Consider the following 16,268-nt stretch of genomic DNA (forward strand, 5'->3'; position numbering starts at 1 on the left):
CAGTAGTGAATGTAATATGGAAATGTGGATTGTTCAGTCCATTTTTAAAACAGTTCGGTAAGGTTGCAGAGGTAGCCCTCTAAGATTTAAACCATTCTGAGAAATCATCTCTGCCCTTTTCCTTCCTTCCAATAAAGGGATATGCCTCCACTTTTATGTTAGCCTTGTTTCAAATGGACCAATGGCAGGTTAATTTGAGCGACATGCTGTTCATTTTTGCACAGTGTTCCCATCACCATTACTGCACAAGCCAACTCATTGGTGCAATTAGGCAGCATTGAAAGGTGCCAGTCCTAGAATGTCCTAATATATGAAGTGCATCAGAAGATTCAAGAAAAAGAGCCAGTTGTGAAAGACCTTTTTCATTATTATACAGTCGTCTGACGAGCTCCTAGTGATCTGGCTATTTAAATACAGTACATTGACTTTACATTAATTATCCGTTTATAAGGTTTTATTGCTCCACCTTGTGGTCTGAAAAAAGTTTTGGTCTGTTTCATATTCTATAGAGCAGTGTGACTATCAGAGAAAAATGCCAGTCCTTCCTTTTCCCCTGCATTTAAAAGGACATTTCCCCTTCAGTAGTACCACATTGGACCCATTCTAAAAATGTCCTGAGCAAACCTTTGATTATTTTTTTTTCTTTAGGGTTGATCAGCTGAGGATAAAAGCTTATTTCATTGGCTCATTGACAACTTAAATAGAGTACATTTTTCCATGCCATTGATGGGCCAGAAGACCCGCTGTTGGGCTCAAACAATTCTGCAGGCTCACATGAAGATGAATCCTATGTAGTTTTCTACCACCTCTACTCCCAGCACATCAACCACACACAAAACTCTTACTCAGCCTAAGGATGCTGTACTAAGATGTGGTTCTTTAATCACCCTGCTCCTAATTTCAGTGTTTGGAAATCAAGGGCTATTCTTGGCACCTGTTCCCCCCCCCAAAGCGCTGATAAAAAAAATGTATAAGGGAGTGAGACTTTGATCCTTCTAGCACTGAAATCTAAACTCCCATTGACTTCAGTGGGGCAGAATCAAACCAATAGGCAGCTCTTGTGCTCCAAGGTTTCTTTGTTATGCTGATGTGACAAGCACATTCTAAGGAAGGAGTTATATATATGCCTCACAGCCTGCTGTTATACATATATATAAGTCTAATAATAGTCTGATAGTGATGGATTCCTATTTTACACATGCTTAAAAGGTAGAGTATGAACTCAAACAATAGTGATAACTAAACGATAGCAAACCAGTTAATACATGGCAAGAGAACAGCATCAGCAATGGTCTATACTTTTGCAAGTGAGTGATTGTGTTCATGACTATTTAGACAAAGATTGGGAGCACTGGAAATGAGCATCTTCTAGTGAAAGGCAAGTCAACAATGAAGGCAGCTTTCTTCACCGCTCTCCCAACAATCAGAGAGCTCTGATCATAAAGAACTGCTTAAGGGGTGGCAAAAGATAATTAACTGTCCATTTCTACCTGATTTCTGAATTTTGTCACTTTGTTTCATGGAATTTCATCCACTGGAAACTTTGAAATGTCATTTTGGATGAAAATGAGTAAGACAGACAGTCCTCTGTTGGACAGATTCAGCTTCAGAACTGAAGTCCCTAAATCTCAGAGTATTGTGCTGTCACCTCTGTTATACTTTGGTAGAGACACTGCAAGGCATATTTAATTACAGAACAGGGGGGAAGATAAGGACAAAAGAAAATAAAATAGTGAATAATGCTGATAAGGTATGTTAGTTGAGAAGTTCTCATCTGTGACCTTCCCAACATAAGCTATAAATAAACAACAAAAGAATAACATACCAAAATGCAGGCAATGCTCTCTCTTGTGGTGCTGGTGCTACTGCTTAAGGAACAGGCCATTGCTTTCAAACGGCTAAAGCTAGGCAGACTAATCCTATATCCAGGCACATAAGCAGCCTAAAGGTGCTAAGCAATTGCAGCTCAAGCATCATATCTATCCAATGATTTCAGTGGGAGTTGTGAATGTTCAGCACCTCTAGAAATAAGATTTTGTCCCTAAAATAGGGATTCAGGTGCCTGATTTGTTTGTTTTGTTAAGCAGCCAAGCTTGGAAAAGGTTGGCATGATGCCTTTAATGTGGAACATGTATTCTAACTTAGGGAACAATGCAGAAGCACTAGTCATTTGGGATGAAATCCTTCCTGAGCTGTCATGGAAGATCCAAGATTCAGTGGAACCACCACATTTCTAATGCAGGGAGGAGAGAGAGAAAAGGGAGGACTCGAGAGCTTCTTGCACATCATAGGGGTTGGGCGAAGGTGGTGGTGTGGGTAGGCAAGATGTGGGGCACAGATAACAGATGTGGCCTGTGTGGATCCTGTGACCACAGACCCCATGTGAAGGGGAAGCTGAAGGATACAGTCACCACTACAACCTTAGGGCCAGTGCTGAAGTCTTTCCTCAATCAGTGCTCAGGTCAAAGGCATTTCAGTCAGATTATTTTCCCCCTGAACAGGGACTAACTACCCTGTCAGAGAAAGGGTTTACATTTCATTTCCAGATGTGGAAGTCCCCACTCACAACCCACTGCAAAAGAAATGTTGTTCTGAGATGCAGGACCAGCAAGATTAAATACGAGACTCATGACGGATTAAAGCTCCAGTGACCCACCTTGGCTAGAAATTTGAGACTTGTATCACTGGGAAGGGAAGTGTCTCAGCTTTTTAACTAGATTAGGCTCTTTCTTTTAGAAAATCATAAAATCTTGGATTAAAAATCAGTGTATTTGCATCTTTTCAATGTGAATAAATAGAGACTTTTGCCAGAGTGAGGATGGACTGATTCTTTAAATCAAGACAAATTCTGCTGTTCCTGCTCACCCAAGCAGCTTCATTGATTTGAGTGGGCATCTAGGGTGATCAAGATCTGCCTCATCTTCTCCTGAATAACTTTCTACTAACATTGCTCACTGTCACTCAGTGCTCCAGTGACAGCATTGGTATTAGTTGCAAAGTAACAGAAACAAGGTTTGACTTTGTTTTCAGTGCAAGATTCCGTGGAAAATCTCATGTCATGTTTTTGTATCTGCTGTGTGAATGATACGAATGCTGTGTAGGAGACGGGAAATACTAGGAATTAGGAAGAACTAGTCAACAGATCTGGACTTGTGCTATGTCCAAGAAGGTACTTATGCAAAATGGTTATTGAAAAATGTCTTTCATCGGACCCTGTCTCCTGCAGTGCAATATTTTACAATGACTCCGATGCCTCTCAAAATATAGGAACGTGCATGTTACAAACCATTTTCCCCCATGCTTTTGAGAGAAAACAGGTCCATAATAACCATAGCTATGTTAATGCTATGGTGTTTATGAAAGAAACCAATAAGGGAATTCCGTACTTTTGCCCTAGATTCCTAAAGGTTCTTTACTCATTTTAATCAGATAGTGAATTGGGGCAAAGGCACTAGCAGTGATAGCCATTAATGCACTCTCAACCAAGTGGTGGAAGGATGAAGACATGTTCTATTTTAAATCTGTTCCTTTAAAGGTGATGCGTCTTAAAACTACTTGCAATGCTTTGAAACTTTTGCCTGCATTAAAATTTGCAGCAAGTGGACCAGAATATGACAGACTGATTTTAATCACAGTTTCTATCAGGGCTTATTTAAACACAAGTTAAAATAGTACAACCCTCTCAAGTCTCACCCCCCGCCACCCCACCCCTTTGTGTGTACACAATTTATTAGAGCTCTGCAGATCCAGATATTCACTTTATATCTGCAGCTATCCACATCCGTGGACCATTTCTGCGGATCGCAGATAGATACGGATCCAAATTTTATACCTAAAACCCTGCAAATCTGCGGATATCTGCAGGTCATTTTTGCAGATCGGATACGGACACAAATTTTGTATCCATGCGGGGTTCCAACATTTACATCAGTACAACATTTATATCAGTACATTTATATCAGGTGCTTTATCGAGATAGATATACTGCATGGAAAGCAGAATACTCTATAATGCTATAACCATCTTTATACTGATACAGCAATGCTATGTGTAGTGTGGATGAAGCTATAACTATTTCTCTTAGGGGTGTGACTTATTTTTTACTGAAATAATTAAACTGGTCAAAAACTGTGTTTAGACCAGGCTAGTACTATAGGCAGATCAGCATGAATTCCCTCCTTCAGCTGTCTCTTACAAATGTTTCAGCAGGTGCAGTGAAAAGGGTCTGTTGGTTATTCTCATTAGGGGTCTTTTCTGCTTTCCATTGCCTCTATAGTTCCAACTGAATTCAATAAGCGTTTAAACAGTGATCAGTGAGAGAATGGGTCTGGCATTTCAGCTTGGATAAGTATCCAAAAATTAGGATTCTTAATCAAACTACACTGAACTCCTGGGTCTGCTTCATTAGGCTGCTATACTTACAAGAGAAGGCTTTCTAATGTGACTTTTAGAACTTACCTCTTCAGATAAACTAGAAATATGATGAGAACAGGCTTTCTTTTCTGGTGATACTTCAGCACTCCTATTTACACACCAAACCAGCAGAAGCACAAGGGGATGAAAATGAAAACATGAACCAAACCTTTCAAATGATACCCACCTTTAATTGTGATTTGGTGCTGTTTTGCCCATCTTTGCGGTAGATGCTACTGAAATTGTATCAATGGATTTCTAATCCTTAATTGTGCATGATCTGTTCCTTCAGTCCCCTTCAGCATGGTTAGAAAGGGACATCTGCATTCTGTCAGCAGAACTGATTAATCTGCCAACAGTAACACTAACCTTGTTTATTATATGGCAAGCACTGCATTAGGGAAAGGTGTTAAGCACCTACTGTAGTTCCTAGAAAACCACTATTTTCTTTCTGTGGGAGTGTGGATTGGGGCATCTCTCCGAACAGATCAGAAAAAGGATTTTATTAGTGGCAAATCTGGTCTGCCTTACTCAGTCTCACAGCCCTCAGGATAATCCTGAATAGGATACAGCCCGAAAAACATTTCACTACCATTAACCTGCTGTTGAACATCAAACTACAGCCCATTGGAAGCAGTTCAGGGAGATGCAAGTTTTCAATTCAGAGACGATTTAGCTGGAAGTTTGTATTACTAGTGTTGCCAACTCTCATGAATTTGTCACGTGTCTCATGATAATTGTTTTCCTTAAAGCCCAAGTTTCAGGAGTCAAGTGGATGTGTGATGATTTCAGCCTTCATTCTTAGGGGAAAAAAGTAAGCTTCTAGTCCTCATGACTGTGGAGAAAGCTTCAAAATGTGACAATCCCCCCCTCCCCATGCACTCTAATGACTCAAAAAGCAGAAGGCAAATAAAAAGAACTCCAAATCTATTATTTTTACATAATCTCATGATTTTAAAGCCAATCTCATGATTTATTAGCCTGACTCATGATTTTTGAACATTTGGGGTCAGTAATACTGTATTATTAGCATCTTGTCATTTATGTGAGATTTCATAGTGCCCTGAATTCAGAAGTCAGAAACTCAATTTAGAATAGGTAGGGCTTTGATCTCTTGAGACAGGAAGAATGTTATTCCTTCTCAGATACTGGCAACATCTATTAAGTATCTGATGTAAGTCAAGTAAGCAGGGCTACACTCACCTCTAACCCCACAAGGCCTGGGCCTGAGACACTGCAATTCTGGGGCACCATTCTGGTGAGGCAGCAAGACTGATGGTCAAGTGGAGGAGAAGCAGCAGGGAGATTGTGAGACGCATATGACCAGTATTCTGTTAGCTGCAATGCTGGTTAGCTAGGAAAAGTGCTGGCTGTGTGTATGCCAAAGGACTGATGGCCAGCCAGCAGGGGCTGAGGAATGAAGAAGTGGTCCTGTGGCTCTGAAAAGAAGGGGATGTTGTCATGTGGTGGGGACACTGCAATCCCTTAATCTGTGATTTTTTTTTCAAATCTGCCATTTACATGATCCATTGGGACCAAAGGCTTATGAACACATTGCAGAGAGGGCCAGGCATAACATTTTGAAGGATCTATGGGAGTTCACTGGCTTGACACAGCTTTGCTAATAAAACTTGGATACTCTGTATTAGGAAACCAAACTTAACCACTACATTTGAATCCAAACTTTTTATTGCTCAGTGAGGCCCACTCCAGGGTAGAGCTTTTAGTGAAATTGACTGAAATTACTTCAGATGTTGAATATATAATTTTGAGGGAATACAGAAAACAATATTCGATCGGTTATTGTCCTGTGACACAAAAAGTAGGATAATCAGGATTTTAATGGTGTGCTGCATTTCTCTGCTAAAATGTACTGATTGTTGGTGTGAATTGTGCTTTGAACCAAATATAGATAGGTACAGTCCTGGAAATCAATCAGTCTAAAACACAGGAGGAAAAGTGTCTCTGAGGAGATTAAACTTTATCTATTATGATACATATTTTAACAGTTCCTTGGGTAGCTGACTTTTTTTGTGAATGTATGAAAAGCTTAATTTGACTCTTATGGTATAATAAGGATCTGGTGACTAATCTGACAATTACATGCTTCCTAATGAAAAGTTTGAACATTATCAATCTTACCAAATAGTTTGGATCACAAAAAGTGCATGATAGTGTAACAAGTCTTTTCTCTTCGAAACTGAATTCAAAATATTCTAGATGGTAGGTCACATTTCCTTTTGTTTACAGACTACAGGAAAACATTTAAAAAATGAATGAATATTAACAGAATATGTTGTAATTGCTCTGTTAATTAATGCAAAGTATCACCTTACATGCACTCACAAGGAGTACACTAATGAATCATACCAGTCATTACTCAGCATGTAGTTGCTCAACTTCATTTGGCATCAGTTTGGGATATTAGATACCGTCTAAACTACCAATATAAATCCTATTCCAAGTTTCTGAGAATCTAATTCTAAAGCTACTAGATGTGCTGGAGAACTCTTTGGGGCTCTATGGCAATCCTCACTCGGAAAACATCCCACTGAATGCAGGCTCACGAGAAATGTATAAGAAGTCAGGCATCAGACTTGACTTAAGTATGTTGATATTGCCTCATTAAGGAAGAGTGATCAGACCCTAGATACAGAAGTAAAGCCAGGAACTGCGTTAAAAAAAAAAAAAAACTTCTTGCCAGAGGTTTATGAGAGAAGTTAGTTATAATAAGGCTCAAGAATTTAGGAGCATAGGGAAATCAGTGAAAACTGGCATACTTGATAGCAAGGCATTTCACACTTTACCTACTGAAAGCTATAGGTTTTCTTGTGTTGTGAAGGCTAGTCAAGTACAAATGATTCACAATAGCTACTGATAGCCCAAACCAGTTTGGAAACATTCAAGGACCTCCCAGCTCCTAGAGTATCATTTTGTCTGTCTGCCAGAAGCTGCAGTATCTGTATGTAATTTTCACTGTCACAGAGTAAATTAGCTTAGAATAATATACAATGGCCTTAGTCCTGCACTCAGTGAAATCAGTGAGAGCCGGCTCAGGGCCAGTATATTTGAACTGAAATGTTCCTCTTAAATAAATCTTTGACCTGTTTCAAACTGTAACTCTGGCAGACACTGAATGCTGTCTTCACCTGCAAGATAAGCAAAATCAGTGACCACAGGTAAGCAAAATAAAAATGAACACAGACTTTTTAAATCTCACTAAAGTTTTTTTTTTCATTTTGCTTTGCTTTTTAATGACTTGTTGAAGGATATTTTGGAGAGCAACAGTTGCTCAGGCAGGGTTACATTCTATCTCTGTGTGCAGAAATCCCATTGGAGTAACTCAGCAAGATATGCCAAAAACACAGATGTTTCTAGCTATTCATTTAATATTCTAAATGAATATTAAATGAATAGCTGGGTCCTTCCTACTCTTGGTTGTTATTTTATTGGGAGCTGGTAAAAATAGAAACAGATTTATTTTTATTTATTTTTAACACCAGTGATGCAGTTTATGAACTTGCACATTGTGACAAACTATCAACCAATGGTATGTCCCCGCACTCCTTGCATGTGCACTATTCCCATTCAGGCTAATGGAAATTGTCTTTTTGTGGAATTTAGGTTCTAGCCACAAAGGGCCATATCTCCAGTTCTTACACAGGAAAGCCCCTGGAGTTTGCCTGACAAAGGAACTCAAGGATCTGGCTTATAAGAGGTGGGTATGTATATACATACACATCCTTGGAACGTTCCACTTTGAATGAGGCGAGTCCGGTGAGTATTCAGACTTCCCTCCTGTAAAAAGCATGTTGCTTCCTACAAGTGCTTTCACTTTGACATCATGAACAACTTAATCTTTACGAGCCTGGAAAGGCTCTAGTGTGCCATGTCTTCATTGACAATGTCTAACCTATTCAGAGTAACATAGGAACCCAGACAGCACGCACACAGCATCCCCCCTTCCAGGGCTGCCCAGAGTGTGTGTGGGGCGGCGGCAACTGGAGCAATTTGCCCCAGGCCCTGGGCCCTGCAAGGGCCCCCATGAGAGTTTTTCGGGGCCCCTGGAGCGGGGTCCTTCACTCACTCCGGGGGCCCCGGAAAACTCTTGTGGGGCCCAGGCCCCTGGAGCTTCTTCCATTCCGGGTCTTTGGTGGCAATTCGGCAGCGGGGGGCACTTCTGCCCCGGGACCTGCCGCCGAAGTGCTGGGTCATTGGCACCGCAAAGACCCTAGGCCCCCTGAATCCTCTGGGCGGCCCTGCTCCCTTCCCATTGTAATAGGGGGATTTTCTTCCACATAATGCTTTCAGGAAGGATCTTTCATGTGCTTGGATGTTCCTGTGTGCAGTGAGCCCCTAATATTGCCTTATTGATTATAGATTTTGGAATGGGAATATAATTCTGTTCACCAATGTATCACAGTACTCTGAATCTAAAAATCACATGTAGCCATAACAGTGGTTAGTTCTGTCTTGGCATTTGAGAGAACTTCTTGCAGGCCACTCCCTCGACTATAGGAAACATCAGCCTTGATCACATTTGTCTACAAGTGCTATAACCGGCCCTAGCTCTTTATTTACTTTGTAGATCTCAGCACACTCTATGTATTGAAAGTTTCACGCTTTCCCCTGTACATTCAGGTCCTTTAAGAAGACCCTTATAAACATCAAAAAGGAGAACAGAAACCCTAAATGATTTTTTTAAATTTATTTTTAAAAAGTCTCTGAACATTCTGTTCAATTGGTGCCGTTGCCAATGCCAGGAATCCAAGCGGATACTGCATCTCTGGCTGACTGAGCAGCCAAACCAAAAGCTACTTTGATAACTGTATCACTTCTGTTTTTGGTTGCTTTTCGTGTGTGTGTGTGTGTGTGTGTGTGTGTGTGTGTGTGTGTGTGTGTGTGTGTGTGTCATCTCCTGAATGGATGTGTAAGCCAGCGGTTATATTCTTAGGGTGACCAGACAGCAAGTGTGAAAAATCAGGACGGGGTGGGGTTGGGGGGTAATAGGCACCTATATAAGACAAAACCCCAAATATCAGGACTGTCCCTATAAAATCAGGACATCTGGTCACCCTTTCTATCTATGCTCCCTGATCAAACTCTTTACTAAATTTGAGTCAGCAAAACTCACTTGAATGCTAGTGGGGTTCTCTTCTACAGCAGAGAGAGAAAAGCAGCGTTGCCATTGTTTTGCACCTACAATAGCAACTTTCACAGGCGCTGCTGTATTTGCAAATCAAGCCTTTGAGAACACCTGTGGTTCTCAGGGATGGAGAGAAGGGAGTGAAACCCAGAAGGCATTCCTCTTCTCTGCATTGCGTTGCACTCCTCAGCATCTCTGCTGCTGCAGGGAAATCACCTTTAGAACCAGAACCCTCCTATGTCCAAATGTGCAGCCAAACTTCACCCCAGCAAAGCATTGAGCTGGCTTGAAACTACCTAAAGCAGGTTCACTCACTCTTAGTCTCCTCTGCCCAACTCGCTGAGACAGAGACTTCTACTTCCTCACCAAGCAAGCCCAATGCCTACATCAAACATGGTGGTGGTGGATGGAAAAGCATTCAGATACCAGAGAGATAATTGTAGTTGAGTGAGATTAGCTAGAAGATAGTAGCCAAGCCCACTCTGTGGTTCTGTTTCCCACTCCTCGGGCCTGATCTGTACTAGGAAACGGTGCCATGTCTGAACACTATTAGCTGACACGCTGCTGACCATGGTTTAGCAATCGGCATAGATCCGGACAAGTCATGTTCAGTATCTAGGTGTGATTATGCGCTGCAGTTTAAGCAAGGCTCTGAGGCAGCCCTTCCCTGGTTATCTTCCATGCTGAGAACAGCACTTAAAGAAAAGCCCTGGCTAAGTGACTGCCCTCCTCTCAGAAGCTGACACTCCTGAGTGCTAATGACAACCCATCCTTTCCTCCTCAGCAAAAACAAGCCTCCTCAACTGCCAGAAGGAGCTGTCCTGCTAAGACTGTGTTAAGGGAAAAGGGAAGGCTGACTGAAGGAGGAAGGTGGAGGAGCAGAGGCAGCAAATAGTGTTTGCAGTCTCCAAACCAATGAGCAGAGCTGCTCTGAGTTTCTGAAGAATCTATTTAGCATTGGGGGCCTCTCAGCAATAACCCTGATTTCACTTTCCTGCTGGTGGGAAGAGCGAAAGCTTCCGAGTGGCAGCTCACAGGGTGCTCTATGGGAGAGTACACTAGCTCTGTCTATCATCTGTGTATATTTCCAGAGAGTTCAACAGCACGGTTGACCCTCTGATTTAGTTTTTGGGTTATATAATTTTAAGAAGTCATGTGGGAATTTTTGGTCCAGTAGAAAGAATCCTCTAAAAAGCCAGGCAAATACCAGCTGCCATCTCACACTTTTTTCCAGAAAATCATGCTAGCAGTGTCTAAATTGCCCTGGCTGAAGTTACAATAAACAGCTAACAGACAGCTCACAGAACACAAAGGAAGATGCAGAATCCTGTTCCCCCTGTGCCTGAACTAGTAGCAGACTACTAAGGAAAAGGGGAAGAATCTGACTGAAAGTGACTCAGAATCATGGGGGGAAAAGGAGTTTGATCATTGTAGACTTTACCTCTTTCTGTTTCTCTACAGTGAAATAGGGGGACTATGCCTCTCTCCCCCTGAAAATAAAATACAATCTGTTCACTGAATGTCAAGTAAGCAGAAGCTCTCCAAATGGTGGATACAGGTAGAATGGCATGGACAGTGATGTTGATACACCTGCAATAGACCTCAAGGGTCACCTACCTGTCTCCTTACAAAGAGGCAGTGTGTGGCGCCACAGTATCTTGGCATGTCTGCGCTATCTTGGGTTGAATCAAAGTATATTTGGGGGTTATTTTTTTTCAGTTGCTGACAGCTGGAACACATCTGTATGGGTAGCAGGAGTATGGTTTACCTGATCTCCCTCCCCCACCTCCAAATATTTGGTGGTATTAAAGCAGGCTAAGTTTTGAAGTACCAGCCCTTACTGCAATCAGCTTAAGTTTTAAGGAAGAGACAGTGAAGATACAATGACCTACCGTACAACTCAGTTGCAGCTATCTACATGGAATGGGATTTTCCCACACCATGTATTTTCTCATAGGAAAGAAAGACTTTATGCTACAAATGTGAAACCGTTAGTCTTTATCACCAAGCAACCACATCACCGAGACATAAATAGCTGCGTCTCACAGTACATGCTTCTATCCAGCCAGCCATCTACCCAGAGCATTGAACGTTCAGGCAAACAGTCTTCCATCTGGTAGATGGTGTCTGTTCTATGTGTGATTTGTAGGTACCCGCAGATGGTGTTACTCCATTGCACAGTGTGTGTGTGTGTGGGGGGGGGGGGGGAGAATCACCACCAGCAGCACCTTAAATTTCACAGGGATGAAAGAGGCCTCGTGTTTAAGGTCTTGCTATAGATGTGCTAGATTATTTGAATTGAATATAATTAAGGTGGGTTTTTTGGCTTGTTTTTGATGTGCAGAAGGGGTTTTCATTTTTTTGACAAGTCTTCTGCGCATTGGAGACAACACAAAACCAACTCCCCCGCCCCCTCAAACTGCACACTAGATAGTGGAAATCAAATCCAAAGTGTCTCCCTCAGAAACTTTTCACTGGCCAAGCTACAACTTTTCCAGATGCTCTTTTACTGTTCACAGGTATTTCCCCCCCATACACTCCCCTCAGATCTTTTGCAAGACAAGCCGTCTGACATAAAACCAGCTCTAAAGGACTAAAGTGGCTGCCGACAGTAGTAGCATCAGTTCAAAACTTTTACTCAGAGGGGTGCGTGTGTAATTCGTATCTGATCGATTTCAGTGGAATAAACTGCAAGGGAGCTCTGAACCATGCTCTGCAGACTGCTAGGAAGGGAAGAGGGTTTCTAGGGTGGAGGAGGGAGCGCTCCCTGCCCTAGTGCCCAATAGCTATTAACCAGGAGAGGCTGGAGAGACCCAGCGCAGCTCTGATTTCAGCCAGCCTGCAAAACAAAATAAAAAGGCTGGAAAACTCTGGGAAGTGACTACTGCGCTACGGTCTAGCCGCGGGGATGGGAAAGACCCAGTAAAATTGTGCTCTTACCCCCTCCATTTTTGTAGCAGAGGTAGGGAAATCTCCAGACATTGGCCAGGTCCACAGCGAATCCAATGACCGAGAGAAGGAAATCGATCTTCTTGCCCCAGGTCTCCCGCTCCGGCTGCCCCTCGGCGCTGCAGGGCAGGCTGGAGGCGGCGGGCAGGAGGCTGCTGCTGGTGTACTGGACCCCATTCTGCTCCTTCACCAGGAGCAGCTCCACGTCCTTCCTCGGCGGCGGCTGGGGCTGGCCGGAGCAGTCCTGCGCGGGAGCCACCGCCGCCACCCTGCGCTCGGGCTGGCTCTGTTTGCTCATCCTCGCCTTGAAGAGCCAGAAAGAGAGCTCAGGAGGGGGGTGGGGGAGAAGGCGCTAACGGAAGCGCCCTTCCCGCTGGAGGCGATGCTGGAGGAGCCGCACGAAGGCTGCACGTGAGCCGGGGCGGGGGGATCCCGCGCGGGACGGAGCAGGTCCCTGGAGTCCCCAACTCCGGGAGCGCCGGCTGCCAGGCTCGCGGCGAGCCCGAGTCCGAGCCCCCGCCCCCTGCCTAGGTGAGGCGCGGGACCCGTGCCCAGGCCACCCGCCGCCGCCGAGGGGTCCCTGGCATGGGCGCTCCAGGGGCTGCCGGCTCCCTGCCCCGCTCCCCACGTCCCGCTGGCTAAATAGGGAGCAGCCCCCAGCCACTCCCCTCGCACCTGGAAATGTCAAACCTCCGCCCGCCCCGCCCAGCCCAGCCCAGCCCCGCGCCCGGTCCTACCGCCCGGGCAGAGCCTGGCCCCGCCGCGCCCGCTGCCAGCGCTCCCCGCCGGGGCCGGACAACTTTCGGCGGCCGGAGCTCGGACAGAGGCGGCTCCTCCCGCTCCGGCAGCGCGGGGTAGTTGAGCAGGGCAAGGGCGGCGGGCTGGCTCCGGCGGGGATGCCAGAGCTGGACGGTGCCAGCGCTGTGGCACCGCGATGCATCGGCGGCTGGACCCCCGCCCCCCTCCCCGAAGCAGGGTGGTTGGACTCGGTCCCTGTTTCGCCCAGGGACTGTCTGGATCCGGTGGGGTCCAGGTGCCAGATCGGGGCACAGGTGCTGGAGCTAGGGGTGCTGCAGCGCCCCCGGGCTTGCAGGGGTACCCGGGCTTTCCAGTTTGTCTAGAGGGAGGGCTGAGAGCTATTGAACCAGCGCCCCTGGGTCAGGGTATTCGCAGCCCTGCTGCACGAGGAAGCCCTGTAAGAGGAGTAAAATTAGGGGACAGAATTAAGGGGACTGGGGTCTGAAATTGTCTGAATCCAGGGGGATACCGGGTTCTCCAGAGCTGATCTGCTGCATCAGGATCTGGGAGGGGGTGTGATTCCTTCCCCACCCCCATAGCAGGGACTAGACTTGTTCTCCCTTTAGGCAGTGGAATTTGGGGGTAGCGGCCAAACATGGCAGGGTCCAACTTTTTTGCCTTTTCCCCAATGATTCCACTAAGCAGCCCCTGCCCCTGCCCCTGCCCCTGTCTAACTTCAGGTCAGGTCACAGGCCCACTTGCTTGCGTACATGCCTCCCCCACTGAGTGGGGGGGTGGGCTCCTCCTGCATTGGGAACGGATTTATAATATACTGGTGCCAGCTGCATTGTGGCAATTCCAGCGTGACCTGACGAGGCGTTTCAGGTGCCTCCTTGAGTTTAGAGGGTGAGAAAGGAGCCCGGTTAGGAGAGGGGGAATGTTTGGGAATGGAAATCCCTCATCCCAGACCTACGTGATCCTCAGCTGTGCCTTGGCTCCTACCCCCGATCTAGGCATGGCATCTCTACACTTGCCGAAACTCTCCAGAGTTAGAGCACACTGAGAACACATGGCACCCAGATATTTGTAGTTCCTGCCTTCAGCCTGGCTGAATAAATCACACACACAACTCCTTCCCCCCACCCCGCACACCCTGCCAGACATATTGCTCATGCTTCCAATATACACACTGCCCCATGCAGTACCTTACTGCACAGGTGCCCTCTACACATACTACATACTACACAGCTAGCCTTTATAGAACCTACATACGCTCACAATGGCCTCTACACACACACACTAGCTATACAGAAGGGGCACATTCACTCCATGCCAGTACTGCCTAGCCCCGCACACCTCTCCATGGCCCGCACCCTGTGAATGCTCCATCCTGGGTGCACATACCCCACACACATTCCTGGGAACCACCACCCCGCCCTTCATACACACACAAACACACACACCACACCACAGCTAGAACCTATAAACACATGCTGCCGTAGAAACAATCACCTGCTCTAGACACACATTCTCCAAAAACACTCAGAGCAGGTGCACAACCCCTTCCCCCCCTCCTCAATTAGGAGCATCTGCACCTTGGGATTAAAAACAAACCCTGCTTCTAATCTAGTCATAAAGAAACTGCACTCCCAACCCCACCTTGCAGCACCCTGAAGCAAACATGCGGGCAAACTCACCAGATGGCCCTGAGAAGGGCTCTGTCCCATGTCCTGGCAGCTGGGGGGCAGTAATGAAGGAGGGATCGCTCTCTCTGGGGTCTACCACACTAGTCCTTCTTTCCTTTGGGGCTGGAAATGCCTCCTGGAGCAGAAGCTGCGGGCGATCCACCAAGGAGCTTTTTAACCCCCTCTCTCCATGTGATTGAATTACTGTCCCTCTGGCTGGTCCCTTCCGGACAAACAAGATAAAATCTTGCTAGGAGCAGATGGGAACACCTTTTTCCCCACAAAGGGGAATTGGAAGGGAGGAGGGGGATTGATCTTGGTTCTTATGAGATTGGGGGAGGGGGAAGAATCCAGGAAGCCCCCACTTATTTTCAATATATGTGATAATTGCTCTTAGGTGGAAAGTGTGGGCAATCTGGCTAATGTAATATCTGCTGCACCCTCAAGGTAAGAAAGTCTCAATTGGATTTTTAAAAAGTTGCTTAATCTTGAATCTGTCTGGATCCTGTTATGCCTAATGGGGCCTGACAGCTGTTTTGAGTTACAGGCAGGAGAAGGGAATATGAAGTGTGGTAAGAAACCTCAGCGGGGCAGAGCAAGATGGCAGGCAGTTAGTTGCATGTTACTCTGAGCTAGGGCATATCCTGGGGTGGGTTTTGTTTGCGTCGGGTGGGTGAATGCCTTTGGTTGCTTTTGAGTTGGCCTTAATTGTTCAATTGCCCTGAGATCTCTAACGTTTAAAAGTAGGCTGGAGCACCGGAGAAAACCCTCTTGCGTTGGCATAAAAGTAGTCTAGATTTAGCATTATGCTTCCAAATTTCCACTGAGGCAGCTGGGCTATTTGCTTGTGTGAAGCCCCCAATGTGGATTGTCAGCAGGGTCTGAAACCATGGCCTAGCAACATAGCACAGATGTCTCCCACTGGAGTTAAAGACAGGGCTTTGGAGCTGTGCTCTGGCTCCACTCCAGCTCCAGGCAAAAACCTGTAGCTCCACTGCTCCAGGCTGCTCCGGGCTCCGCTCCAAAGCCCTGGTTAAAGAACTAGCTCCATTAGCTGGCTGCAGTAGTAGGCTGTTATCCCTCATGTGGCCCAGCTGCTCAAAAAGAACGTGACAAACACTGTGTAAATGTAACGTACTTGCCACCTAACATTTTAGGAAAATAAACTGGATACCTCCAAAATGATCATGACTTTGCCAGTAGTCAATGGATAACATCAAAAGGCTGACCGCAACTAAAATTGTAATGGAGATTAAGCTTGTCTCCTGCACTCTAGAACCAAAGCTTTTACACATAAAAAGTAATTAATGTGAAGGAACGAAAGAAATAAGAATATC

The 16,268-nt window shown here is 45.4% G+C and overlaps 1 protein-coding gene across 2 annotated transcripts in view; it reads right to left on the reverse strand.

The window, feature by feature from the left end:
* The window catches only part of SLC6A2 (solute carrier family 6 member 2), a 103,739-nt gene extending 88,650 nt beyond the window's left edge, over nucleotides 1-15,089 (reverse strand). Inside the window, exons 1-2 of one of the 2 annotated variants that reach the window (XM_039503335.1) lie at nucleotides 14,944-15,089; nucleotides 12,500-12,812 (exon numbers count right to left, since the gene is read on the reverse strand). In XM_039503335.1, coding sequence (XP_039359269.1) covers nucleotides 12,500-12,812; nucleotides 14,944-14,973 — 343 coding nt within the window. In that variant the 5' untranslated portion in view covers nucleotides 14,974-15,089. Of the gene's footprint in view, nucleotides 1-12,499; nucleotides 12,813-13,245; nucleotides 13,359-14,943 lie in introns of those variants that run through there. The other variant, XM_039503336.1, reaches the window with a different exon arrangement.
* Between the last annotated feature and the right edge of the window lie 1,179 nt (nucleotides 15,090-16,268).

Source organism: Mauremys reevesii, linkage group 16, assembly GCF_016161935.1.
Source record: "Mauremys reevesii isolate NIE-2019 linkage group 16, ASM1616193v1, whole genome shotgun sequence".
Classification (NCBI taxonomy): Eukaryota; Metazoa; Chordata; order Testudines; family Geoemydidae; genus Mauremys; species Mauremys reevesii.